We start from the raw sequence: 27,115 nt of genomic DNA, 5'->3' as shown, positions 1-27,115 counted from the left end.
CTATTATGAGTGTCAAGCATGCATATGTTGCAGGGAAAAACAATGCACTCGTCGATTTGCTTGGTGACATGTTCATACCATGGGGTGGAGATTATGTTAGGGTTTCAAGTTATACTTGATTGCCATCATTTTCAGGAGATTCACTCTCTTTTTGGTTCTCTTGTGAAAAAATCCATATTATACTCACGAATATCTTGGATATTTTATACATGATATCTTATTTAAAAATATGTTTGGAAATGTGGTTGAAATCGTATTTTTTAAAAATTTTATTTTTTATTTAAAATTAATTTTTTTATATTTTTAAATCGTTTTAATGTATTGATGTTAAAAATAAATTTTTATTTCTTGGATACATGATGCGAGCGATGAAATTTAATATAACAATTTTTTTTCAAGAGATCAGTTATATTTCTCCTTTATTAGGGAATAATCAAATAGGGATTTTAATCCATTTCATTGAAAGAAGGTAATTTAGTTTCCTATACTATGATTGTAATTCTATAATTAGAGACAAAGAAATGGTCTTCCATATTATTCAAGTTTCTTATAACTTATATTCTCTTCCAAAAACTTCTTTTTTTCATTATTTTTCTGTATTTATACCCCGTATAAAATTTTAATAACATAAATTTGTGAGAGTTTGGAAACGCGGTTGTACCTGTGTTTGGATTGTTTTGATGCACTAATTTTAAAAATAATTTTTAGAAAATTAAAAAAAAATATTTTGATATATTTCGGTATGAAAAATATTTTAAAAAATAACGACAACTACACTCTTAAACCGGTTAAAAATAAGTGCGATTTCATTCGATTTGGTTGGATATGTTCTTTATCCGGTTTAACAAAATTAAAGCCTCGTTTGTTTGGCGGAAAGTGGTTTCTTGAAAATTATTTTCCAAACTTTTCTATGTTTGTTTATCATTAGAAAAGTTAGTCAACGGAAAATACTTTCTTGTCAAAGAAAAATTTGGCTTGTTTTTTAGGAAAGTGTTTTCCTTTTATTTTGGACGGAAAACACATTTTGAAAGTTGTTAAAAATTTAAAAATGTCATATTATTTGATGATTATATCAAATTTGGTCCTTAAATTTTTTATTGCTATATATATATTTTGTTTTGAATATTTGTTTTTCAATTTCATCTCTTAGAATTTGATTTTTATATTAACTTTGATTCTCATTTTTATAATTCTCATTTTCTTTTTTCTTATTATTTTTTAATTGAAATTTTTTATCTATCAAATTTGGTACTCATTCTTTTGATTGCTACTTATTTTATTTGATATAATTTATGAAATGATAATTATTATTATTTTAATTTCTTCATCTTTTAATTTTTTTTTTGTTAGATTTGATCTCTATTATTTTGATTATTATTTATTTTATTTGAGATAATTTATGAAATTATATTTTTTTTCAATTTCATTCTCATTCAACTTTTTAATTTGTAAGATTTATTCCTGTTTATTTTAATAAACTTGAAAAAAAAATATTAATAAGTTATTTTCCAGCTCATTTTCCATGACATAACTAAATACTGAAAAGTGTTTTTCAACTTATTTTTCATTACACTACCAAAAATCAGAAAATAATTTACTTTCTTGGAATTTACTTTCTTATTAATGTAAAGATTTAACAAAGATAAAAAAAAATTACCGAGGTTAGATGATCCACTAATAGTATTTTAAATAAATATAGTCCAAACTCTTTATATTACTTAATTGAAAACTACACACAAGTGAGGTTCCAATAGGATAATTTATCATTAATGACTCATTTTAATTTATTAACATGATTATATTAATTACCTTATTCGAGTAACGTAACACTTGTAAATATTGTCAAGTATATATGGTGCTAACTTATGTCAACAACAAATCGAGATCCTTTCATAGAACATGTATCGGTTATCCATACAATAAGCTATGCAAAAATCAAGTATTTGTTGTGTTAATGATTGTACACTACGAATCCAGACTCACCACTTAACAAGCAAGATATTAAGATTGATTAAGATAACAACTATAACACATTTTAATAGCAAATTTTCTTGAATTTAAATATTAAAACCCATGTTGAGTTTATACTATACTTATTCTTACACCATTAATGTCACATTGAAAAAAATAAACTTAACTAAACATAATTAAAAATGAAAACATAAATAAATAAGATAAAAACATAGGTACGATATAAATGAACTAAGTATAATAAAGAAAAAAAATGATAAGCATAAATAAGAGATTAATGACAATATAATATAAAATAAAATTTGAATATTACAAAAATACAAAAAAAAAAAGAAGCATGTATCTTGATATGAAAACTAAGATGTCTAAATGAATGACAAATGCCTTCTTTTATCGGCAAAATTTAGAATTATTGATGGTGACTAATTAATTTGGTGGTTTAACTAATTGGATGACTAATTCTTAATTTGGTGGCTGCATAATCTAAGTAGATGGTTTGCATGAAAGTTGTTGGTATTTGTCTTATATTTCCAACAAAACATGAACAAGCTTATTTGAACTCTTAGGACTCGAGATATGGACTGAACATCAAACAATGTCTAGGTGTAGGATAGATCTATACTTCTCTTTTGTTGCTAAGATTTGAACTCTAAAAAGACAGTATTGAGCCTTGAACTCTTCATCAATGTTTTAGGCCTATGTCTTAACGCGCCATCATGCTAAACCACACCTAAATCCAAGGTCTATAGCTTCAGCCTCCAGTTATGACTTAAAAATCAAATAGTGTTCCGGTTTAAATTGAACCAGTTTAACTAGAATTTATTTTCTAAATTTAACCCTCTTTTTGTCCCCTCGATCTCAATAATCAAACACATCAATTAGTCCTCTAAATTATGAGATAAGCATGTTTTACAAACCTGCATTTAGAACCAAGTATTTGCTATAAATTAAATATATCTTATATTATCAAACTTGTTATTATAAAACATGCTTAAGTTAGAGAATTTAATGATACTTTAAGTGCAATAATATAATGATATAAAACCTTAATAAAAATACACTTTTAAGTACTTATCAAATACCTAATAATGACAGGCTTTGAACCTAAAAGGATAGTAGAAATCCATTAGATCTGTTTCATTTTATTATGGAAAACTGGACCCATAAGCCACCACTCACTTAGTGGCCTAAAAAGGTCAAAATATCCCAATCCAAAATTGCTCCCTTAGTAGGTGAAGAAGAAAAAAGAGAAGCTCATTGTCAAAATAAAATATGGTTATGCTTTGGATATATAATGTCAATTCTTGAATGAAACATAGACAATAAAAAGAATAATTTATTTAGACCAGTCGAAGGGCTAATGACAACTATGTTCAGATGATCGGGATAATTTGCTAGTTTAGTTTATTCAAAAGGAATTAAAATTATTGGTAAGAGACTGACCCTCTCTTGCTTTTTAAGTATTACACATGCTTTTATAAATGTTAGAATAACAATGAAAATTAAATTTTATAGTGTATTCTTGTTATCATTGTTGATGGAAGGCATATGCCTTTGAGGTAGAATTTAGTTTGTAATTTGTAATTATTTGCATAAGCAGAAGTTTATGGTATGTTATGAGATTGTGATTTGACTGCAACAATGAGAGAACCTTATATATATATATATATATTACCTTTGATAGTAACAATGAGATTTCTATGTAACAATTATTATTGATCACAATAACAAAAATTATGTTGGGAAAATTTAGATGATAAGATTATGAGATAACTAACGTGTGAAATAATTGGTAGATAAATAGATATTGTTGTGAAGTAAGTGCTTGATACCTTGATATGGTTGTATTGAATTAAGTAAGTATGCTTTCATTAAATGTGAAATGTTCTTCTTTAATATTGATGTGGGTGTAACTAGTTATCCTGTAATGGAGCTAGTGCGCAGTAATGGGAGGTGAAACCATTTACCCGGTAATAAAGTTAGTAACTTTGCATAATATTTGTTTGTATCTTATTTTATTTAATCAATTTCATGTATATATTTTTATTATCATTTAATTAAATAAAAAAGTTGATTTTTATGAACAAAGTCGTTAAACATAAACATGTCAAATAACTGAGTTGTAAGGTCAAATATCTTGATCTATATTTTACTCTTAATTTTTTAATTTTCATCTTTATTCATTATTAATGACTCTTTATTTATTTATTTATTTATTTATTTATTAATATATATAATTTTTAATTTATTTTATTAGATATATACAATTTTTTTTTATTTTTGATATTTTTATATAAAAAACACCTTAAGAAAAACTTGCATACTTTTTCTTTTTTAAAAATGTTTAATTGGTGGCAGATAGCTTGTAGTGACTTAAACGTGTGAAATGAGTATCAGCCAGACAGTTCAGGGGGTGTTTGAAAGTATGGTTGTAGTTGTTTTTTACTCGGAAATATATTAATTGTTTTTTTATAAAAATTATTTTTGATATTAGCATATTAAAATGATCTGAAAATATAAAAAAAAATATTATTTTTTTAAAAAAATAATAATAAAATAATATTTTTTTTCAAAAAACAACTCTTGAAAAAAGAAAACAAACGGTTTCTTGTCCCGAATCCATGGCCTCCCATCCACCCGCCATTATTAAATTGCCACTTTGCTGTGTTATCTTAACAATGCTCTAAATAAAGAAAGAGAAACCGAAGCCAGTTCACCCCTCCAGTCTATTTTCTATTCCTTTCCATCTTCCTCCCGAAAACCAATAGCAGAAATCATGATAGTTCGTCCAAGAAAAAGAAACAAAAAACATTCTGTTATACAAAACCACATACCATAACATAGGAGGATCATATCCTCTCCTCCTCTCCATTTCTTTCTAGAAGTCACTCAAATCCAGAGAGAGAGAGAGGATAATATGTTTCAGAAGATAACAATTGAAGGTGATAATCCATGTCCCCTCTACTCTCCTTCATTTCTCAATACATAATACATCAAAACAGAGGAGAACAGAGATAAACAGAGCAACCCCATTTGAATTCAATGCAATCATCATTCACATTCTCTCAAAACCTCGTACGGTTGTTTGTAATATTTATTTTATTTCTCTTTCCCTTTTCATCCGCCGATCGCAAGTCCGAAACCAGCCTTGTCTGCGGCTCTTCTAAGCACATTGACAATTCCTACGTACCAAACATTGTGAAAGTCATGGATTCTCTCCAAAAACAGGTTGGTTCTCGGAACTGGGGATGCGGTTTCATCACCTCCCCATTGCTTCAGATATATGGATTAGCCCAATGTCATGATGATCTTTCCAGTGTTGATTGCAAAATCTGTTTTTTCCAAGGCAGAGTCAAACTCCCACGTTGTCTCCCTGCCACTTCTGCTCGAATCTATCTTAATGGTTGTTTTATTCGTTACGATAACTATAACTTCTTTCATGAAGCCATTGATCCCATGAATGATGCTGTGGTATGTGGTGAGCCAACAAATGCTTTGACAGATAGCTTTTTGCACATGGAGTTCAAGCAACGCTTGGCAGCAGCGATACAGAATGTCACTGCAATGGCACTCGGGAATGGAACGTTTGCAGCTGCGGAGGTAAAGGGAAGAGTTTTTTCCGTTTATGCTTTGGCACAATGTTGGAATACGCTTGGTAAGGATGAGTGTAGAAAGTGCCTGGTGAAAGCAGGCTCAAAATTAAGTCAATGTGCTCCTGGCTCGGGGGGCAGTGCCTTTTTTGCTGGTTGTTACATGAAGTATTCTACACAGCATTTTTTTAAGAAATCCGTGGAATCAAAAGCTCGTTGTGGTAAGATTGCCTCTCTTTGATTAAATTTGTATTGCCTTGAACTTTTTGCTGTTGGTTTTTATGGTATGTAGTCTATGTTAACACTATTTGTTTTGTCTTGAATCATGAATGTTGCTTTACTGTCACAACATGTTTTGCTACCTTGTACAGACAACACTGGAATCGTAGTAGCAGTTACTCTATCGACAGTTGTGTTCGTCGTGCTAGCTTCTTTTGGTGCTTTTATAGGGTATGAGAGATTGTCAAAGAGGAAAGGAGGTGAAATTGCAACCAAGAAACTATATGTCCTTGACGAGCTATCAATTTCAAATTTATCCATTTCTAACTTGTTCTGCTCTTTCTTATCCCTAGACAAAAGCAATCTCCGCCTTTCACCCAACTCTAGTTTAAATTTCACTTATGAAGTGCTTGAGAAGGCAACTGAGTATTTTGATGACTCGAGGAAATTGGGCCAAGGAGGAGCTGGTTCTGTTTTTAAAGGAACTCTCCCAGATGGAAGAACGGTTGCAGTTAAGAGATTGGTCTATAGTACAAGGCAATGGGTTGACCAGTTCTTCAATGAAGTTAACTTGATCAGTGGTATCCAACACAAAAACCTTGTCATCCTTTTGGGTTGCAGCATTGAAGGCCCTGAGAGTCTTCTTGTTTATGAATATGTACCTAACAGGAGCCTTGATCAGATTCTTTTCAGTAAGTCAATCTACAGTTCAATGTCAGTGTTTTCATTTCCTAGATTCCCACTTTGATTTTCCCTTTCTAATTCGATTACCATGTTAAACATTGCTTAAAAATCCTTGAGCTTTCTGCCTAAACTTGTGCCAACAATAATTTTAGGACAAAAGAGGATGCAGAATGCTTGAGGTCTATATATCCATAGCAATAACATGATCTTCATTTGTTGCAGTTAAGAACACATTACATATTCTCAACTGGCAGCAGCGGTTTAATATTATCCTAGGAACAGCCCGAGGACTTGCATATCTACATGGAGGTTGTGGAGTGACTATCATTCATAGAGATATCAAAACTAGCAACATTCTTCTTGACGAGAAGCTTACTCCAAAGATTGCTGATTTTGGACTTGCTCGTTGTGTTGCCACCGACAACACCCATATTAGCACTGGCATTGCAGGAACGTTGTAAGAAATGAACCTCATATATACAAGTTTTAGTTACTTTTTGTCTACATATTCTTTTCTTTAAAAGCACATCGGCCATTGATTTCGTTATCGTGTGTGATTTATGGAGTAATGCTAGAAGGGGAACTAAGTTTCAATATACCAAAAACCAACTCAGAATTAAAATCACAATATAATAAACAGAGTAGAAACATCGTTTGTTGCTTCTAAATCGCGATTATTCGTTTGCAGGGGATATATGGCTCCTGAATATCTTGTTCGAGGGCAGCTAACAGAGAAAGTTGATGTTTATGGTTTTGGGGTTCTACTTCTTGAGATTGCAACTGGTAGAAAGAACAGTGTGTTCTCACAGGGATCAAGTTCAATTCTGCATTCTGTAAGATTCTTATTCCTTTAGAGCAAAAATATTCTCATTGAAATTTCCAGGTGTTTTCAATGTAAAAGCTTTTTAGAAATATGGAACTCATTTCCATTTGATCTTTGAGACCTTTGTTAGCATCTTATTCTTTTACATGGAAACTTCTTGACGATCTCGAGTGCGATTTGTAACTTGGAGTGTTTTACAACCGGCAAGAATGTGTTACATGCCTATTGACAGTGTTTTTCATCATTCTGATATCAGGTTTGGAAGCATCACAAAGCTAATACAATTACAGACATGGTTGATCCTGGCTTAAGAGGTATGTTTTCCCAGAAACAGGCAGAAAAGGTGCTTCAAATAGGACTTCTATGCACACAAGCTTCTTCAAGGCTAAGACCGTCCATGAATGGAGTAGTACAGATGCTCACCGATGCCCAATGTGAAATCCCCTCTCCAAAGCAACCTCCATTCCTGAATGCTAGCGTTCTTAGTCCTGATGGCGGTGCAGACAGCTGCATCACGGAAGTATCACTTACATGTAATTCAGTGGTAAAACAGCAAACAACCTCTCAAGAAACACTCTTGGGTGACCCCTCCAAATTCAGACGCTACAGATAGTCCCAGATCAAGAAATTCTTCAACACTTGAACAACCTGAGACAACGTAGATCCTGTCAAATACTCTTCACAAGTCTTGGGAAAATATGCACCATTTTATATCAAAGATCGATACGCAGCTGGTCAAGACCCACCTCAATTCTCTAGCAAGAACCTGAAGTGGGTTCAGTGAGATACCACCGGGCTCCTACTAGTAATCTTATTCCTTAGCGAAATGAGATTTGATTTGGAGTTGAAGACATGGAAGTTGGAAAACTTTGTCCATATGAAATGGAAAGACAATATTGAAAATAGTGTAGGTGCTGCTTTTTGTGAACAAGAGCAGTAGTTATGAATCACGTAGACTGTTCCCATGAGGGTGGTGAGGAGAGGGCCCCGATTGATAGAAAAGAACCTGCAAGGGGGTTATCTTGCACTTGGAAGAAAAATATTTAGGGGATACATATAGGTTTTTATTTTTTTTCAACAAAACCTCTTGTATTCTTGGGTGTTCTCTTTCCCCCTTGATAATATAACATATGCAAGCACATGATAAGTTTGAAGTGGTTAGTAAGATTCTATGTACAAGAAAAAAAACATTGAAAACAGCTAGTCTTTACAACTATATTTTTTTATTGGTTAACATAAGTTACAGTACTCCCTCTAAATGCATGATTATTTATAGTGTTTTGACTTATCTAATGTTTTTTTGTTTTGATGAATAATGAATTACTTTTAAATATATTTATGTTTTTTTTAAAATATTATTATATTTTTATAAATTTCAGATATTATTTATTACATACCATGAATCTCAACAAGTGAATCAATACATAATTAAATATTAATAAGCAGGTCAATGAGAAATTGTATGCTTTGTATGAATTAAAACAAATGAGTCAAACAATTCAAAGCAGGACATTTCTCTTTAATCTTGAAGTCTGGGTCTTTATTAGATTATATCTTAGACAAGTTATGAGATTTTTTATAAAAAAATCATAATATTGTAAACTTGTTTAAAAAATTATGGTATTTAAACATAAACATATAGTGGATCAGATTTCAGAGTATAACCTTTTATTCTTATTTATAAAAAATCTATATAGAATAAGAATTTTCAAAGTTCTATACCATAATAGATCATTTTTTATTTGTTATGAAGGGTTTAAACAAGATCATGTATTTTTCATCCTTGCACTATTGATTGAAGAAAGAATTTATAGATACAAGCACTTATGAGACCTATACCTTAATGAATAAACACAAAGATATGTAATGAGAAAAATAATAATTAAAAATTTAGAATTATTATAAAATGATAAAATCATGATTTTACATAACTTTACATGATTTCAGTATGATTTTATTATTTTTACATGATTTTACATGATAAATATATGTTGAGTATGATTTATATAGTTGTGTCTGCTAGATATATCATCTTTGCATGTTTAATTTATTTATGATTTTACATTGTTCGATGATTGCTTATATTGAATTCGTCCGAGTTAGTTGATTCAAGTCCAATCTAGATCTAAGACCAACACGAATAAAATGATGGAGTTTTCTCTTTGTTTGTTATTATTTCTATTTTATTTATTTCATTTAGTAGTTTTCTTATATATAATTTCCATGACAGTGTGCATATTAATATCATTAGAACATCATCATTTACCAAAGATTTCTCAGTGGCTTTTCAACATAAAAAATAAAATCAAGTAATATAAATATATAAAAAACATATATAGTTTAATCTTGATAAACTAATTAATAACTTCAATTAAATAATATTTTTATTTGTCCGAACTTAAATTTAAAGTTTAAATAATATATTGATTAATTAAGAAAATTTCATGATTCCTAATATATATATAAAAAGAGAAGTCCACAAATTCATATCAATTCGCATGAGCACATGTTGCCTAGATCAAGTCTAACCCAAACTTACCATATATATAATGTATGCATCTTAGAACTAAAAAAACGATGTTAAGCAATAGTGTTTATAAAAATCAAAGCTTAGATAATCATCCTAATAGTTAAATAAAACTAATCAAGAACAACGACAAGTCATCATGCAATACTTTCGTCATTGGGTGAAAATTAAACTAAATAATAAATATTAGTACTGGCGTATTTGTAGAAATTAAACTTTCAAGGATCTACCAGCCATAACATCAACAAAATTAGGGGCTCGATTACTCTGAATAAGACATAACAAGGACTGATGAGGAACCGCTCGTTGTGCATTTGGCAGCGCACCTGAAGGCTGCTGGCGACACATCGGATGCTTGTGGGGCTTTGAGTGGCGGTGTTAGACAAATATGGCTTGGAGATCCTTCTTCTTTCTCTTCATCTCTTGACCATTGATGCTGTAACCTTCTCAGTGAATCCTGGATGGTTCATACTAATCCATTAGACCCTTTTTCTCTGGATTTAGTGCTTGTAGGTGCTATCGCCATTAGACTTCCACCGAGTGGTATCAGAGCAGGGACTCTTCGGGCCAAGGAAATGGCTCCTGACACCAGGTCTCAAGAGTTGAAGGAATCTATAGAATCTGTCAATAAGGAACAAGCACATAATCATGGCCAGGTGATGAAGCTACTGGACTCTAATTCACAGAAATTGAAAAATACAAGGTATAACCATGAAATCAAACTTGGTGAATTAAAGGACCTCATCAGTAGGTTGATATACCAATAAACATCTATTCTTCAGGTCCTACAACAAGAGACTGGGGAGTCTAGTGCCAACAAGGAGAAACACAAACTGCAGGCTAATGCTACAGCTACTCAAATCAATCTTCCCTGTGAAGGAGAAGCTACTTACCACAAGGTACATAAGCCTCAACGTGACTTTCCTACTTTTTTTAGGGAGAGGACGTCCATAAATGGCTATGCAAATGTAACAAATACTTTGAAATAGATTAAGTAGAGGAGTCAGGCAAGCTGAAATTGGCTTCTTATTACTTGGATGGGGTTGCCTTGTACTGGCACCATAATTGCATGAAAGGTGTGGGAAATGAAAGGGTTACCTCGGGGGATTATTTAGAAGCCCTATGTGCTACGTTTGTGGGCCAAAAGGATCCATTAAAAGAGCTTATGGAGCTTAGGCAAGTTGGGAATCTGGAGACTTACATTCAGGGCTTTGATGTTCTATGGATAGGCCTCATCATCATTATGTTTGGGGGCATATGGCCTCTGTTTTTGGTGTGATGATAAATTTATGTCAGGGCAAGTTCAGGAACAAAAGGCTTTATTTTCTTTGTATCATTAATGATGATGAAGAAGACACTGGAGAAGTGGAAACTGAGGTAGAAGATCAGAACTTGGGAAAAATTACCCCTCGTATATTTTACCATCCGTACTGATCAAGTCACTCTCAGACACATCCTAGAGCAGAGGTTGTCTTATCCTTCCCAACACTTATGGATGACAAAACTTCTAGGATTTGACTATGATATCGAATATAAAAAGGGCAGGGAGAATGCAGTAGCTGATAGACTTTCCAGGAGTTCCAGCTGTGGAGATTTTACTATGGTAATGTCTACGGGTTCTACTACCATTATGAATGAGGTCAGGAAATCATGGGAGCAGGATAGTGTGGTGCAAGGCATTATAAAAGATCTACAAGATAATCCTAATTCTCACCCTCATTATAAATAGGTGAATTATCATTTAAACAAAAGGGAAATATAGTAGGGGGTAATGTGGAGGAGCTTAAACTACAGTTGATTTCCATGTACAACGACACTGCCATGGGAAGACATTCTGGATCAACAGTGACAGCTAAAAAGAGAGGCAATTTTTTTATTGGAAGAGACTATAGAAACAGGTCAGGCAGTATATATGTAAAGAGCGTTCTATCTGCCAAAAGAATAAGACAACATGTATTAAACTACAACCAGTACCCATACCTCAGTTTCCATTTACAGATGTTAGTATGGATTTTATAGAAGGAATTCCTAAATCTTACGGGAAGGAAGTTATATTTGTGGTGGTGGATAAACTCAACAAATATAGAGATTTCATGGCCCTCAGCCATCCTTATACAACAATGATAGTAGCAACCTCATTCATGGAGAATGTCTACAAATGTGCTGGTTCCCATGTGCTACCCATGTGCTGGTTCTATGTAAAGGTTTGTCTCGTGCAGAAGCTGCATGGGAGCTTGCAGAGAATCTTGCATTGAGGTTTCCACAGTTTTCCCATGAGGACAAGGGCGTTGTTGCAAGTCATTGAGGATGCCAGAGGATTGATACAGTGAAGATCCAGAAGAGATTTAAATCCAACTAGCTGGTGGTACAGGAGCTGATACAGGGCGTTTTGAAACTGATGTTAAGCCTGCAATACGATTCACATATCTTTACTTTTTTTATGTTTTCTTTCGTTATTGAGAGTCTGTTTTAGTGAGCCACGCAGCCTTAGCTTTGTGGTTCCAACTAAGGAAGAATCTGTAACAGTGATAGTACAGGGAAGGTGTTTGTAAGCAAATGGGATATGATGCAGCACATAGTACAGGGAAGGCTTTTGTAAACAAACGGGATATGATGCAGCACCATGAGATCATTAACAATCCACCCCTTATCATTTACAAGAGGAGATTTATGTTGTGTGCTGGTGACTAATTCCCCTGCAAATATTGAAATATGCAGTTTGAATCGATACGAAAGACTTCGTTAAAAAAACTCAAGGTTTTGTTGATTCCCATGCAGTAGTTGCATAACCACGACATCCAGATTATATGATTTTGTGCTCCTCCATTGATTCTACCTGGTAACGTCACCACAGCTTTTTCAGAACCAGTATGAAAAGTAGCTAAACAAACTGTACACATCATTATATATGCACCATAGCTATATCAGACAGCATGGACATCAAAACTCTTCAAGAACCGACGAATTGTATGGGGGAAGCACAACAGGGATGGGTTGTGAAAGTCTTCTGCTCAATCCTGACAGGCACATGCAGAATTATCATTACAAGGCTTCAATGTCAAGTCTTAGTCATCAGATCAGATGTACTATACACATAGTGCCCTAATCCGAGGCTCACAAGGCACACAGAAACTTCAGTGTATCACCCTCGTCGTCTACATTGCAAGCAAATGTAACATGAGAAGCCACATAATCCTCATCTGTTTATTTTCCGTCTGTAACTCCTAATTTCTAGTTAAGCACTCCATTACTTGATTGAATAATTACAAATGAAATATTGGAGAGGTGAAAGGGACAGGAATTGATTGCTTACACTAATATTTCTAGTTAATCCTCAACTTTTTCTGAGCAGTGTTGTTTCTCCTCAGAATTTTGTGCTATATGCTCAATGATCATTGTTTTTGTTCTCCACAAGGCCATGATTGTCCTATTGATACAACATGTTCTGTATTAGCAATTCACTGCATGATTGTGACAGATTATTGAGGTGAAAGATGAAAAGATTTTTAGTAAATTGGTTTTTCCTATTTTATAACTTTATGCGAGCTTGTTTGACAATATAATTACGGTTGTTTTTTAAATAATTTTTTGTGTCAAAATACATGTCAATAATATTTTTTTATTTTTTAAAAATTATTTTTGACATCAACACATCAAAATGATTTGAAAACACTAAAAACATATTAATTTGAAGTTAATAAAAAATTTTCAAAATTTCAAAATTTTTTAAAAACACTTTTAAAACACAAAAACAAACAGGTCATAACATGTCCACACACACGTTTCGGTTTACATAAAGATATAATTAATATCACATTTATAAATTAAATTATGATATTAATTAAAATTTTATCCTGATTTGTAATATTATAATTATGAAATACGAAATTATTTAACTGTCGCGGTTCTCGACAATAAGATGCAAAAGTGTATTATTTTGTTAAAAAAATTTGCTGCTGTGTTAATTTGACTTTTAGTTTAATTTTTTGGGTTAAGTGTACAATTTTTCCTATTATAACTTGTTTGTTTTGGAAAAAATATAATCTTAGTCCTTATTTGTTTTGGATTAGAAATAATCCTATTCCGGAGAGGGAGTAACATGCCCTAAATCCTAAATATACCCTGACCTCTTGACGTTTCTTCTGTAAAATTCTCAATCATTCATGCTCTGCAATCTCTTAACGAGTAGTTTTTGTTATCGGTCTTCTGGTTTTTCATCAGGTTTCTTTGGACTAAAATTACTACCTGTCATACATCATGGCATGTTCAGAGACAACAACTAGGGTTTTGAAGTTGAAAACCAGTGACAATGAAGTTGTTGAGGTGGAAGAGAAGGCTGCCTTACAATCTGAAATCATCAAGAGCATGGTTGCAGATGGCCATAGCCCTGATGATGCGATTCCACTCTTCAATGTAGAAAAGAAAACCCTAACCAAGATTGTGGAGTGGTTGAAGAAGCATGCGAGCGATGCATCTAAGGATGAGCTTCATAAGTGGGATGCTGATTTTTTAGATGTTGACACAGATTCTCTCTATGATCTTCTCCGAGCTTCAAACTATCTTGGCATTGAAGTTTTGCTTGGCCAACTTACACAAAAAGTTGCAGACATGATCACAAGGAATCAACATCAACCTATTAAAATCCGCGAACTCTTTAATATCAAGAACGATTTTACCCCAGAGGAAAAGGAAGAAATTCTCAAGGAGAATTCATGGTTAATTTGATGTTAATTTCTTTAATAAAATTGTTTTAGAATATTCTGGTTGGGGAATTTAAGGTTTTTTCTTTTTATTCTTGTTTTAGGGTTCGATCAATAAGTACTATACGGATCAGTTAAGATTGCATATGACCGACCATAGCAATTGATCGCCATCAGTTTTATATGTGGAGCAGCCATGCATGTTTTCTGCTGATGATGTCCTGATTCCTGAGTTTAAATAAATCCTAGTAACTATATACTTAGTATTGGCAAACATGTCCCGGTGTAAATAATGCACATCAGATTCTATTTCCTACACTTTTTAACAGATTCACCATACTTTTTTGCTTTGATCATTTCTGTCTGTCACGTGACTAGCTCATTAATCCTGGTTCTTTTGTTGCCTATTGTTAACATGCATATCTTACAAACATTTATCAGGTTATGAGGTGAGAGATTAAAGGATTTAATTTTTTTTTTTTTGTGAGTTGGAAGGTCCTCTGAGGACTTTAGATGAAGAACAGATATGGGACAAAGACACTTTTTTATAATTTTGAGCCTCTAATGGTCAAAGTAATTTTAAACTCTACAGGGATGCAAGGCTGAGAATCTCGTAAGCTATGCATGCAAGGCTCTCATAAAGGGACTAAAATGCCTTCAAAATCGCTTCCTCTAGTGAAATTCATTGCAGAAGGAAAATCCCATTATTCAGTTTGCAATTCTGTACCATCTGACTAGAATTTGAAAATATGCAGCTTGAGAAACTTGTTTCAAGGCTCAATGGATTGAGCCTTGAAGATTATGTAAAATGAAAGGTTAGGTTATAAGCAGAATTGTTGTGGCTGTTAAAGAGCCAAAAGCTGTGAGATCCTACAATATTTCCAACAGGACAATGGAATCCCAGAAAAGTGAAGGCTTCGTTTTGGTGTTTGTGAACTCACCATGATGACTCAATTCCTTAACAACGAGGGCCCATTTTCTCTTTTCTCCTCTGACCTTGTTGAGTCTTGAATTCAGAAAAAAAAAAAAAAAAGAACAAATTATACCAGCAAATATTTAACTCAGCAGTAGCTATGATTTGTCAAGTTTTTATGTGTTTTTTCAGTCTCTGTTAGGCCTTCACAGCCATTCCATTGAATTGCAACAGGTAATTTCTGGCCTAGCTAATGCCAGATTATTATTGATAAAGGGTCGTTCAAATTTTACAACTTCTTCTTTTTTTCTTTTTCTTTTTTTTCTTTTTTCTCTTGAGCAGCACTGAATTTCCCAAAATTTGCATAAGGGTCGTGATGAACATGTTCTTGTTAGAAAATAATATAAATTATTTCTTGGAATCTCATCTAATAGTTTAAGCTTTTGGATTGAATTGATTTTTTGATATGGTATCAAAGCCTTGATGACCAAGCAATCACGAGTTCGAATCTCACCATTCCCATTTATTTAATAAAAATTAAATACAAAATAATATGGGTCTATGCAAGTTTCAAGCTCAAAAAGCTTTCACTTGAGGGAGTGTGTTAGAGAATAATATAAATTATTTCTTAAAATTTCACTTATTAATTTAAATTTTTAGATTAAATTGATTCTTTAACAGTTCTGTTAGCAATGAAAGCCTGCGCCATCGGTGATATGGTAGGAGCACCTTTCTATTCTTCCATAGCTAGAATCACTGTATAAGTATGCAAAAGCAAAATCATTGCCAGATAATTATTTGAAAATATAACCTATTTATTCATCCTCTAACGCAGAACAGCTACTATGCATTGGTGCGCTATATTGAGGGAAGGCATCCAAGTTGGCAATCTTGTTTCAGCTCACTTGTATTGTCTAAAAAACCTATTTTTGGACAGTTATAACAAAGAAACTGTACAATAGCAAGATAATTTTAAACTCCCATGGAAGGAAAATAATTACTGGCAAAACTTCTTGCACAACCTGGATTAAAATTAAAACATATAGGAGTTGGTATGATATAACTCGGTCGAATTAGTCAATCCAAAAACAACTTGTGCAACCAATAAAAAACATTTGAGGATAAAATTGACAAATTTCTTGCCCAACCTGGATTTAGAATTAAACCATATATTGAAGTGATCCAATTGACTTAACTAGTTCAAAAACACCTCAACTGAACAGATCTTTTTAATTAACTTGAGTTTAAAATTAAATCATGTGAGATTTGTTATGATATAATCTAGTCGATTTGGTTGGCCAAAAATAACCTAGATAATTCTTAGAAGAATTTTGAGGATAAAATAAAAAATAAAAAAAAGTTGAAATTGAAAGGGAAAAATAAGGGCTGAATTAAAAAAAAATTCAATGTTTTCCCTGGTGTTTTAGTGTCACAAGTATAGGCGTGAGGGCGTGCCAACGAGGCATTGCTGGACAGCTGCAGCACGTATGAGCAGTGATAGCATGCTCACAGAGATGATAGCACGTGAAATCAGTTTGTTGTTGAAGTCGAATGTTAAATGTATTGAGATTTGGGCTCCGTTTGTTTGCAGGAAAGTGGTTTCCTTTTGGAAAGTGAATTCCGGGGAAAGTGAATTCCGGGAAAATATTTTCCGATGTTTGGCAGTGTTATGGAAAATGAACTGGAAAACACTTTCCAGTGTTTGGTTGTATTATGGAAAATGAACTGGAAAATAATTTATTAATGAATTAATTTTTTTTTCAAGTTTATCTAATATATATAAAATATTTAATCACTTACAATAAAAAAAAATAAAATCTAAAAAGTATAATGATGAATTTTTTTTATTATATCCTATATCCATACATAACTTATTTTATAAAATATAACTATATATATATATATCATATCATATTATAGAAAAATAAGCTTGTGAAATATTTTTTACGTAAAACCTATTAATATATTTTTTTTCAATTTTAAAAGCTTAAAATAAATTTTTTTTTCATATGAAGAAAGCCAAATTAGTTTATGGTAAGAGTTATATATTTGAGTTTTTTTTTTTTGGTATAAAGAATTTTTTAAAAGATAAATACATACAAAAATATTTTTATGGGTTTTTTGGATAAATATTTTTTTTTGTACGGGTAAAGGCAATTATCTCTTTAATATCCTTTCCATCTATATCAAATAAACATCAAGATATAAATATAAATATCTAACATCAAACATAGTCATGCATAAATATTAAGTTTCGATGTCTTATACATACATATTAGTTCAAATTACAAACATAAATATGCTAGACCGAATTAAACAAGTAAACATACTCGTTAAATAACAAACATAGTCTGAACCCAAATTTTAAACATAGTCAAACCATATTAGCAATCAGGCCTGTAGCAGTGTCGGTTCACAAAATTTTGAACCCAAATTTTCCTCAAATTAGCATTTTTTGCCATAAATGCTTTTGCCAACATCTCATTTTGGACAAAATGATCAAATGCATCCCCAAGAGTGATCTCATCAAAGCCTTCAATTTTCATCACTTCCGTATACAGCGCATTAACATCAAGTTGATTTTTGCTGAGACTTTGAATTGCAAATGCTACATCTCCAATCTGTTTAGACAACTTTTCAATACCATCATCTTCATACATGCGATTTCTCTTCCTATACTGCCTCTTTTGTGTACTAGAGGAAGATGTTTCTTTTCCCTTATAACTTTCTTCATATTCACCTTCATTTTCAATTGAAATTGATTGCTCTTCAGTGTTCTCTTCCAAGTTCACATCAGCAAATGATTTCGCATAATTTCCGATTGCCATGTCTTTTCCAACAACAATTGCCATTGCCCCGTACATATCAAGTTTTTTGTTGAGAAACTTGTCATGATTGGGATGTGCATGTTCATAAAGTTTAGAATATGCAATTTTTTAGTTCATTGTATAACATTTTAAAAACAAAAGTAAATATAAAAATTACAAAGAGTATAATATTTATCATACCTTTACTTCTTCATCATATACATCTTTCGAAACTGTAATCATCTTCAAACAATCATCCCAGCCAAAGCCACTTTTATTTTTAAGCTTGGTTATTATTCCCCATTCTTTTTTCACAGTCTTGAGATGATTTTCCACATGCTTAGGCTCGTATTGGACGTTGAACTTTTGACTGATTTCTGTAGCCACCTTAACAAAAGATTCTGCTTTAAAGGTGGAAGAAGGTTTGCTTCATTTAAGTGCCTCCTCAACTAATATCTCAAGCAACATGTGAGACATAGGCTTAGACCATGTGAAGTGTTTGCCTTTGCATTTTTCATTCTGCGTGGAACTCATTTCTACAAAAAAGAAATTATAAATTTATACAAAATAAAATCATACAACATTTAGATTTAATAAATTTCATATAAAAACTACAATTAATAATTAAAAGAGAAATTATAATAAAGTCAATATCTACTCCAAATACATAACAAAGATAACACAAACTTAAGCAACACATAATAAAAAAAAACACATAATTAACACTCAATTAATTGTTTCTTTGAGTGTTATAGTCATTCCACATGGTTGATGCAATCATTTCTCTTTTTGTTATCAACTCCCTATTCTCTTCCCTTTCCTCCCGTTGACTTAAGTTGATTGTTCGTCTAATTGGTTCACTATCCGAACACATTTCTTCCATAATAAAGTCATAAGGATCAACCCCCATTATATGATTATGAATAATACAACATGCAAGCACAACATCTACTTGTGTTTCATAGGACCAAAAAGATTTTCCATCAATTGATCTAAAACGACTCTTCAAAATACCAAACCCTCGCTCAATAGCGGTTCTCAATGAAGAGTGTCGAAGATTAAATAGCTCCTTTTCATTTTCTGGTGCACGTTCTGTAAACTCGTTCAAGTGATATCGAACTCCACGAAAAGGAGAAATTATTCCTTTTCGAATACCGTAACCAGCATCACCAAGATAATATTTCCCTACAAATTAAAAAAAATAAAACTTATTACTATCTTTATCTGATAACACATTTAATATGTTTATTGCATATAATAAAATAATTTATTATATACCTTCTGGAATTTTTAGACCACTAGATCTTGATAATGCATCACCTAAAACCCGTGAATCATGTGCACTTCCTTCCCAACCAGCTAAAACATATATGAACTTTAAATCAAAAGTTATAGCTGCTAAAACATTTTGTGTTGTTCCTTCTTTTCGTCCTCGAAACTTTCCTTGAATCTCAACAGGAACATTTGCAGGAACATGGGTACCATCAATTGCTCCCACACAATCCTATATAAACATGAAAAAATAATTTATAACATTTTCTTATTAATGTAATTAATTAATTCATAAAAATAGTGGTATTGTTTTCATACCTTAAAATAAGGATAGAATCTTCTATTATTCATTATCTATGCTGGAACTGTATCCTCTGGATCTTTAATAAGGTGTTTGTATAACTTAAGAATTGCTTTTAAAACAATTCTAAAGTAACGATGGATAGTTTCAACAGACCTATAGTATATACCACTAATAACCTGAAATCTTTGGTTTTGACCTATAATTTGTAAGAACACAATTACTTGCTCTCTAATAGACACATTTTGAGTTGATCGTAATAGGTTATGACTTGTGAGAACATCACACAATCTATAAAAGACAACAGGTTTCATAAGAATTTGTTCAACGCAATGTCTATCACCTCGATTCAAAATGCTGTCAATATAGAATTCTCGTTGAGCAATTGCATTTATACGTGGTTCTCGTGGTATATTAATTCTATTTCTTTCTTGTTCAATAATAGCTACCCCTGTAGCTATCACAGTTACAGCTGCTCCCATACATACTGCATGAATTATCTTACTATCCATAACATGAAAGTGAAGTTTTCTGATAACGAAACCTAAAAATTTAGGAAAATAAATATTAAAAAAATCATATAAAATACTAACACAATCAATTCAATAAATTACCGGCATAGTCACACAAATTTATCCATATATAACAAATATAATCAAACACAAATCATAAATTAATCAAAGCAAAATAAAACACAAATTCCCCATTAACATCCCCAATTACACTGTTTCATTCTCATTTTCCCTATAATTTCATTATAACCGTTTCTGCCATTATTCTCCATTAGCATTGAACTATTTCACTGTTCAGTTCCCCTCTCCTCTCTCGGTTTAGTTCACCGAAATCCACTCTCATTTCTGTTCCCATTCCCCTCTCCTCTCTCGGTTCAGTTCCCCTCTCCTCTCTCGGTTCAGTTCAACAAAATCACTGAAATCCCCTCTCATTTATGTTCCCATTTTGTTTGCAAAGTTTGCCTATTCACTGTTAAAAGATCGCCCCCACCCCGTCTCTCAGTAGCAGATTGATCGCCCCCCCCGTTTTGTTCGCCCCCCCCGTTTGGTCTCTCTGTCTCTCGGTCTCACAGAAATGATCGCCCCCACCCCCTATTCGTTTTGATGTTATGGAAATCGATCGCCCCCCCACAGAAATCGATCTCCCCCCTCCCCCCGTTTTGGCCTCACTGTCAACAGAAATCAATCGCCCCCCCCACAGAAATCGATCGCCGCCCCCCCCGCCCCTGTTGTGGCCTCTCTGTCATGAGAAATCAATCGCCCCCTCCCCCCGTTGTGGCCTCTCTGTCATCAGAAATCAATCGCTCTATTCACAGTTATCTCCCCCCCCGGTTTGTCTCTTTGTTTGGTTAGGGAGCTGCATAATTTTTTCTCCTTCGTGAAGAAGAGAACAGTAACAGTGGTAGTAAAATGTGTTTTTTGTTTTTGGGTTGCTTGATTAGTTGAATGTGACGAGATTGATGAGAAGAATTATGAAAAAAATATAACAGTAGCAGTAGCAGAATATCAAAGATTCATGCCTTCATTTTTTCAGATCTACGCAGAAGAAAAACATAAAGGAGAAATGAAAGAAGAAAAAAAAATACCTGATATTTTTGGTCCAGAGAAATACTCTTGTTCCTGCTCAGCTTCCCGATTGATTTTGAAGGAAAAGAGACTGTGTGATTTTTGAAGAAAAAATTTCAAAGCTGTGTATTCTCGTTCAGCTGAGTGTGTAGAAAAAAGGAAAGTGTTTTCCTTTCTTTAACGGAAGGAAAACACTTTCCTTTCCCAATGTTATTAATTTTAAGTTGACCGGAAACCTTTTTCCTTTGACCACTTTCCTTTATTACTGCCAAACACAGGAAAAGCAGGAAAGTGAATTCCTGGAATTCACTTTCCTGCAATCAAACACAGTTGAGTAAGTCATTTTGCAAATACATATACACACCATGCACTAAGATTAACATTGGTAAAATTAGCTCTGGGTGGTTCAATGATAAAAGTTTAAAATTAAAAGATTTGTTTTTTTTATAATTTTAAGTTTAAGTTTTGTGATTGCTAATATTGATGGCTACTAGAGGCTTTCATGGTCGTTAACTTCAGGGCTCGTGGAATTAATTAATTGAGATGCGCGCAAATTGACCCGAACATTCACGTTAATCTAAAAAAAACATTGGTAAAATTAAATAGATTAATTAGAATAGTTTCATCATGTAAAAATTACATTTATTGGTATAATACACGATTTATACACATTATATATAGTTCAGACTATTGTTATAATCAAATTAAGAAATCTATACACGTTTGAATGATTAAAATTGAACTACCTTGTAATGGGATGTAGACGATGAGACCAGTGGCGAAGATAGGGGGGCTGGTAAGAGCCCCAGCCCCTGCAAGGAAAATTTTTCCAACCCCTCCCTTGTATAAAATAATGGAAATTTTAACCTTTTTAAACAATTTCTTTTAATTTGACCCCCCTTAATTTTTCTTTCTTGCTTCGCCCCTGGATGAGACCAACACAATACAATCTTTAGTAATAATTTTCTTAGTTGTAAACAATTTTTTCCTAAATTTTCAAATATTCTCAATTAATAATTCCCATCTATTTTTAAGACTTTTCAAACAATGTGATTTTATAATAAATCTAATGTTTTCTTAGTGGATTCTAATAAAAATTGATATAAAAAAGTTAAAATAATATGATTGTAAAATTAATAAAAAAAAATAGATTAGATTTTAAATTGAAACTATCAAATAGTTTGAATATATATTTGTTGGGTATTTTTGTAAGAAATTTTTTTTAATAAAATAGTATAATTTCATACATGTTGTGATTGAAAACACAACATTTAAAGTTGTTACCAGTAGAATTTCAAATATATGATTAAATGGGCTAACATAAATTATAATAAGGAGAGAGGAGAGGTAGAGCAAAAAAAAAAGGACTAATAAGACTTTGGAGGTATATTTTTCGATTACGATATTACTGGTATAATTAGAAATATTTCGATGAAACCTTGAGGGATAGGTTAATTAGTCAAGTTTTGAATTTGTTTCCTAATGGTTATAAGTTTGAGTCCCCTCAGGATCATTAGAGGTTTACATGGTTATTAACTTCAGAGTCAGTGAGATTAGTTAAGGTGCGCAAAAACTGGTCCAAACATCCACATTAATAAATAAAAAAATATTGATAAGATGAATCCAACGATACCAAAAACATATCAATAAAGGTGATCGGAGTTGGTTTTTGGATGATGAGTTTGACTTGTTTTAATTATTATTATTGGCCTTTATCGATGCAGTTGGATTTGTTTTGTCCATATTTTATAAAAATATCAATAATGTTATTATTATAGCATTGATAGGCTCTAAAATCTTTTTTTTTTTTTCTGGCTTCATATTATAATTTGTGTCAACTCATTTAATAATTTTTTAAACATTTATCAAATTATACTATTTGATTAAAAACAAATTTAAACCATATTATTTGTGCCAAGTTTTTTTTTTTATCTTAATACAGCTAATTTTTTTTAAAAAAAATTGTGCTTAGTAAAAAAATTAATAAAGAGGAAAACCGGAAGAGAAGGTCCGCAGCCACGACCCCACCACCAGGACAATTGCTACAGCATTCACAGGGGGCATTTTGGTCCATGTCTATAAACCTCAAAACCCATCAAGTAGAAGGGGGAGCAAAGCAGGGTTTTGGATGCGGCCCCGTCGTTGATCAACTGTATACATTTTCTTTTACTTTCTCTCTTTTTCTCAGCAACCAAGCAGCTTCAGTCTAATTCGAAGCAATGCAATCTCTCTACGGCACTTTATTTCGAAGACAAAATCTAAACATCTCTCATTTCAAATCCACTTTAGCTTATTTAGCTGTTACTGAAAGTAAAACTCATGGATTAACCCTTTTAAACTCAAATTCTTCGCCTCCAAATCGATTCCCTGCGTCAATGACTCAGCCTTTTCGCTCATCTCACTACTTCTCTGTATGTTCTCCTTCCTTTTCCATTCAATTTTGCCTTTTTACTTAACCTAAATCAGTTATTTAAGTTTAATTTCTTAATTGATTCATGTGGCAGCCAAAATTTGGTACTCAAACGGAAACGGCGACGTTCTTGAATGGTAACGGGAGAAGCTGTAGAATGAATTTGTCTTGCTGTAGGAGCATGACAACAGTGGGAAATCCGGCTGAAGCCTCTTCAGAAGATTCGTCCGCTCCTGTTGCGGATGTTCCTCCTCGCATCAAATTCAAGAGACTTGATAAAACAGCCAGGCATATAATGCAGGTAATTTAGCTTCTTTTTTTAACAATAATTTCTATTATTATTTTATGCTGTATTGATCAATAATTATTTTTGAGCAGATTTTGAATAAAGAAGCAGTGGAGGAAGTAAGGGGACAGAGGGAGATACCTGATATAAAGCCTGGTTATACTGTGCGACTCAAAGTGGTATGTTTTTGCTTAGGGATATTGTTATTTTTCGTTTAATTTTGTTGATTGTGAAGGAGGACTTGAATGGCATGCTTTAATTCTGTTCCATTTTGAACCTTGCTATGAGCAGGAAGTGCCGGAGAATAAGCGGCGTGTTTCGACTATTATAGGCACTGTTATAGCTAGACGGAATGCTGGTATACATACTACTTTTAGATTAAGGAGGATGGTTGCTGGTGTTGGAGTTGAATCCTTACTTCCACTGTAAGTGGTGATGAAATATTTTTCTATTCAATGATCAAGCTGTCCCCTGGTAGTATTTTTTTTTCCTTGATGTCTCATGCTGGAATTAAGATATGTGTGAAGTCCATGAAATTTTACTTAAAAACTGTGACTCAATGACTTGGAGGACAAAACTTAGTATTTAGATGTTTAGGAATCAGTAAAGAAAGAAACGGCCAATCTTTTTGTAGGAAGTGCTTGTATCATTATCCTTTTCAAAGACTTTATGCATGAATTTTTGAACCCCTGTTATCATTGATGGTGTGAGGTGATTTATGGATCTTAAAAACTGCTGGTCGTATTGATCCGCTTCTGTTTCCCTTGCAGACACATTGTGCATTTGAATATCAATGAAGTCATAATGAGATCTACATATTTTCCCAAAAAACATAATAAATTCCTTTCACTTAGATGTGTTGAAGTTATAGTGTAGGCTCCTCCATTTTCTCCCTGTTTTTTGTCCATATTGTAGATTGATCATGGGAGAAAAGGAATTTATGGCAACAATTCACATGTACATGGCAAGGTTTTGCATAGTTTAAACTACATATGCGTTGTCTCACTGTTTACATAAACATTGATGAGAAGCCAGCATTTCCCTTTGGGATAGAGATTAAATCCTTATACTTCTGTTTTAGCTAGTTCAGGAACTTGGTAAAATAGGAGATTATGTTACCTTTATCTACTGAAATTATAGAAATGGCAAGGGCACTTGCCTGGTTGTGATGCTTAAATAATGAGTCATGATACCCCTCTCTTTGGTGCCCTTGGGTATCCAAGGCACATATGGCAAGTAATTGATGCCAAAGTATGACTTACAGTCCCTCGGCAGAGATATGCCAAGTATCTATGTACCAGAGATTTGAATGAAGACACATCTTTTACTGATATACTCTGACTGGATGATATTGATACATATAGGTCCTCCTGCTCTGTTAATTTTCTGTTTTTCAAAAATCCTTAATCTTTATTTGTTGATTTGTATTTATTTTTGAATTCCTTGAGTTGAAAAATATGTCATCCTACTCACCTGCAACTTGAATGTCCTAAGTGGGCTGTATGGAGTTCAATCCATAAACTGTTGCATATAATTTATCTGTATAGGTATTTTTGTGTGTGTTTGAAGATGTTGATAGGAGTATATGTTTCATCTTGAACCTTGTATGCTTGTGAGAGGGCACCCAGTTAAATGTTTTTATCCCTTCATAAGCATTTCAATTTTCTCATCATCCTACCAAGCTAGGCAAAATTCACATGCCTGCATATATATATATATATATATATATTATATATATCTTTAAAAATCAACATCTTAACAAAATTTCTGAGTTTAGTCTCTTCGATTTTCTCTTCTTTGTTAAATTCAGTACCAGAAAACCGACTACTAGATGACCAATAACAACAACACACTTGTTATCTTGCATTAGATCTACAGATGTTTTGTATCTTGCTCTTATTTCTGTGTAATCAGCTGTGATAGAATGAGCCTAATGTGTTAATTGACTACTCATCTCCTTGATGAGATTCCAGATTTATGTTTCCTGTCTTGGTCTACTTTTGTGTTTGGTTCCCATTGAAGTGAATGCTTTCTTGTAGAGCTTTATTTTTTTAACCTCTCTCTAGAAAACAGGTGATACTTGTCATCAATTCTTTATTGCTGGTGCTCATCATTTCTCTATGGTGACCAAGTAAGTGGGTGATGGATGGCAGGTACTCACCTAACATAAAGCAGATAGAGGTGCTCGATGACAGGAAGAAAGTGAGGAGGGCCAAGCTTTACTATTTAAGAGACAGGATGAATGCACTGAAGAAACGTTAGCAAGATCTATATCTAGAGGGAGATCAATCATCCATTCCTCAGGAAAGATGGTGGTGGATTTGATCATCCTAGCAAGAAAAGTTGCAGACTGTTTGTTTTCCAACTCCTTTTCCATGTTATTATCAGGTTTAATTTAAGGACCTTTTTTTGAAATTGTGGGATGGGGAAGATATGAGGCCTCTGGTGGCGCATTCAGCAACCTGCATGAGTTGTTAGTGATAAAGTGGCAAAGAATTTTGTTTCTCAGTTTATCTTGCATCACTTTCCTTCTTCAATTATACCATATAATTTTGAGCATGCGACTTACTGAGCACAAGATCTACGATAGAACAATAATACAGGGGAATGCTCATATATTCTGGGTTTAAGTTGGAACAATTCAAAATAGTATGCTCATACATATATTTTAAAGGATCTTCATTAAAATAATTATCAGTGTAATTTTGAATCTGCCGACCTTACTCATAGCATGGATGACATATTTTTTCTTGGCTTTAAAGTTTACAGAGAGAGATTGCGGTGATATACTGTAAAGAAAAGGGAGGTCAGGTGCGTTCAGATCACTCTATATGAACTCTCTTTTGAGTCAACTGTTGGTTGGTTGATGATAATATGGAAACCTGGAAGATGTCAATTTCTAGCCCTTGCGTGTACGGCTGCTTGAAGCTTTTTTTTAATATGAAAATGGCTGCCCATTCTTCCTCGAGTAAAGCCTGGTATCTGACAGGAATAAGATTTTTGGTGGATAAACCTGGAGTAGGATTGTAATATCG

The 27,115-nt window shown here is 32.9% G+C and overlaps 3 protein-coding genes across 3 annotated transcripts; all 3 read left to right on the top strand.

Moving 5' to 3' along the window:
* The first annotated feature begins 5,178 nt into the window (after nucleotides 1-5,178).
* Nucleotides 5,179-7,900, top strand: LOC118044792 (cysteine-rich receptor-like protein kinase 1). Its single transcript, XM_035053276.2, has 6 exons — nucleotides 5,179-5,782; nucleotides 5,933-6,040; nucleotides 6,134-6,472; nucleotides 6,687-6,921; nucleotides 7,153-7,297; nucleotides 7,544-7,900. The coding sequence occupies exons 1-6, from the start codon at nucleotides 5,179-5,181 to the stop codon at nucleotides 7,898-7,900; spliced, it is 1,788 nt and encodes a 595-aa protein (XP_034909167.1).
* Nucleotides 7,901-14,071: 6,171 nt separating this feature from the next.
* LOC118044850 (SKP1-like protein 11) lies at nucleotides 14,072-14,539 on the top strand. Its single transcript, XM_035053332.1, has one exon. The coding sequence runs from the start codon at nucleotides 14,072-14,074 to the stop codon at nucleotides 14,537-14,539; it is 468 nt and encodes a 155-aa protein (XP_034909223.1).
* Nucleotides 14,540-23,485: 8,946 nt separating this feature from the next.
* On the top strand, nucleotides 23,486-26,588 carry LOC118044793 (large ribosomal subunit protein bL19cz). The gene is made up of 5 exons (XM_035053277.2): nucleotides 23,486-23,795; nucleotides 23,889-24,095; nucleotides 24,173-24,259; nucleotides 24,372-24,505; nucleotides 26,234-26,588. Exons 1-5 carry the CDS (start codon nucleotides 23,604-23,606, stop codon nucleotides 26,340-26,342), a joined length of 729 nt encoding a protein of 242 aa, XP_034909168.1. The 5' UTR covers nucleotides 23,486-23,603; the 3' UTR covers nucleotides 26,343-26,588.
* Nucleotides 26,589-27,115: the final 527 nt, after the last annotated feature.

The sequence above is a fragment of the Populus alba genome, chromosome 12 (genome assembly GCF_005239225.2).
Source record: "Populus alba chromosome 12, ASM523922v2, whole genome shotgun sequence".
Lineage (NCBI taxonomy): Eukaryota > Viridiplantae > Streptophyta > Magnoliopsida > Malpighiales > Salicaceae > Populus > Populus alba.
The sequence above is the reverse complement of the archived record's forward strand: the minus strand, read 5'-3'. Positions and strand labels throughout refer to the sequence as shown.

Excerpts from the sequence above, each read along its gene's own strand:
- LOC118044850 (XM_035053332.1), top strand. The coding sequence starts at position 14,072 with ATGGCATGTTCAGAGACAACAACTAGGGTTTTGAAGTTGAAAACCAGT.
- LOC118044793 (XM_035053277.2), top strand. The coding sequence starts at position 23,604 with ATGCAATCTCTCTACGGCACTTTATTTCGAAGACAAAATCTAAACATC. Across the intron at positions 24,096-24,172 it reads CAGCCAGGCATATAATGCAG|ATTTTGAATAAAGAAGCAGT; the intron begins GTAATTTAGCTT and ends ATTTTTGAGCAG. Across the intron at positions 24,260-24,371 it reads ATACTGTGCGACTCAAAGTG|GAAGTGCCGGAGAATAAGCG; the intron begins GTATGTTTTTGC and ends TGCTATGAGCAG.
- LOC118044792 (XM_035053276.2), top strand. The coding sequence starts at position 5,179 with ATGGATTCTCTCCAAAAACAGGTTGGTTCTCGGAACTGGGGATGCGGT. Across the intron at positions 5,783-5,932 it reads GGAATCAAAAGCTCGTTGTG|ACAACACTGGAATCGTAGTA; the intron begins GTAAGATTGCCT and ends TACCTTGTACAG. Across the intron at positions 7,298-7,543 it reads CAAGTTCAATTCTGCATTCT|GTTTGGAAGCATCACAAAGC; the intron begins GTAAGATTCTTA and ends TTCTGATATCAG.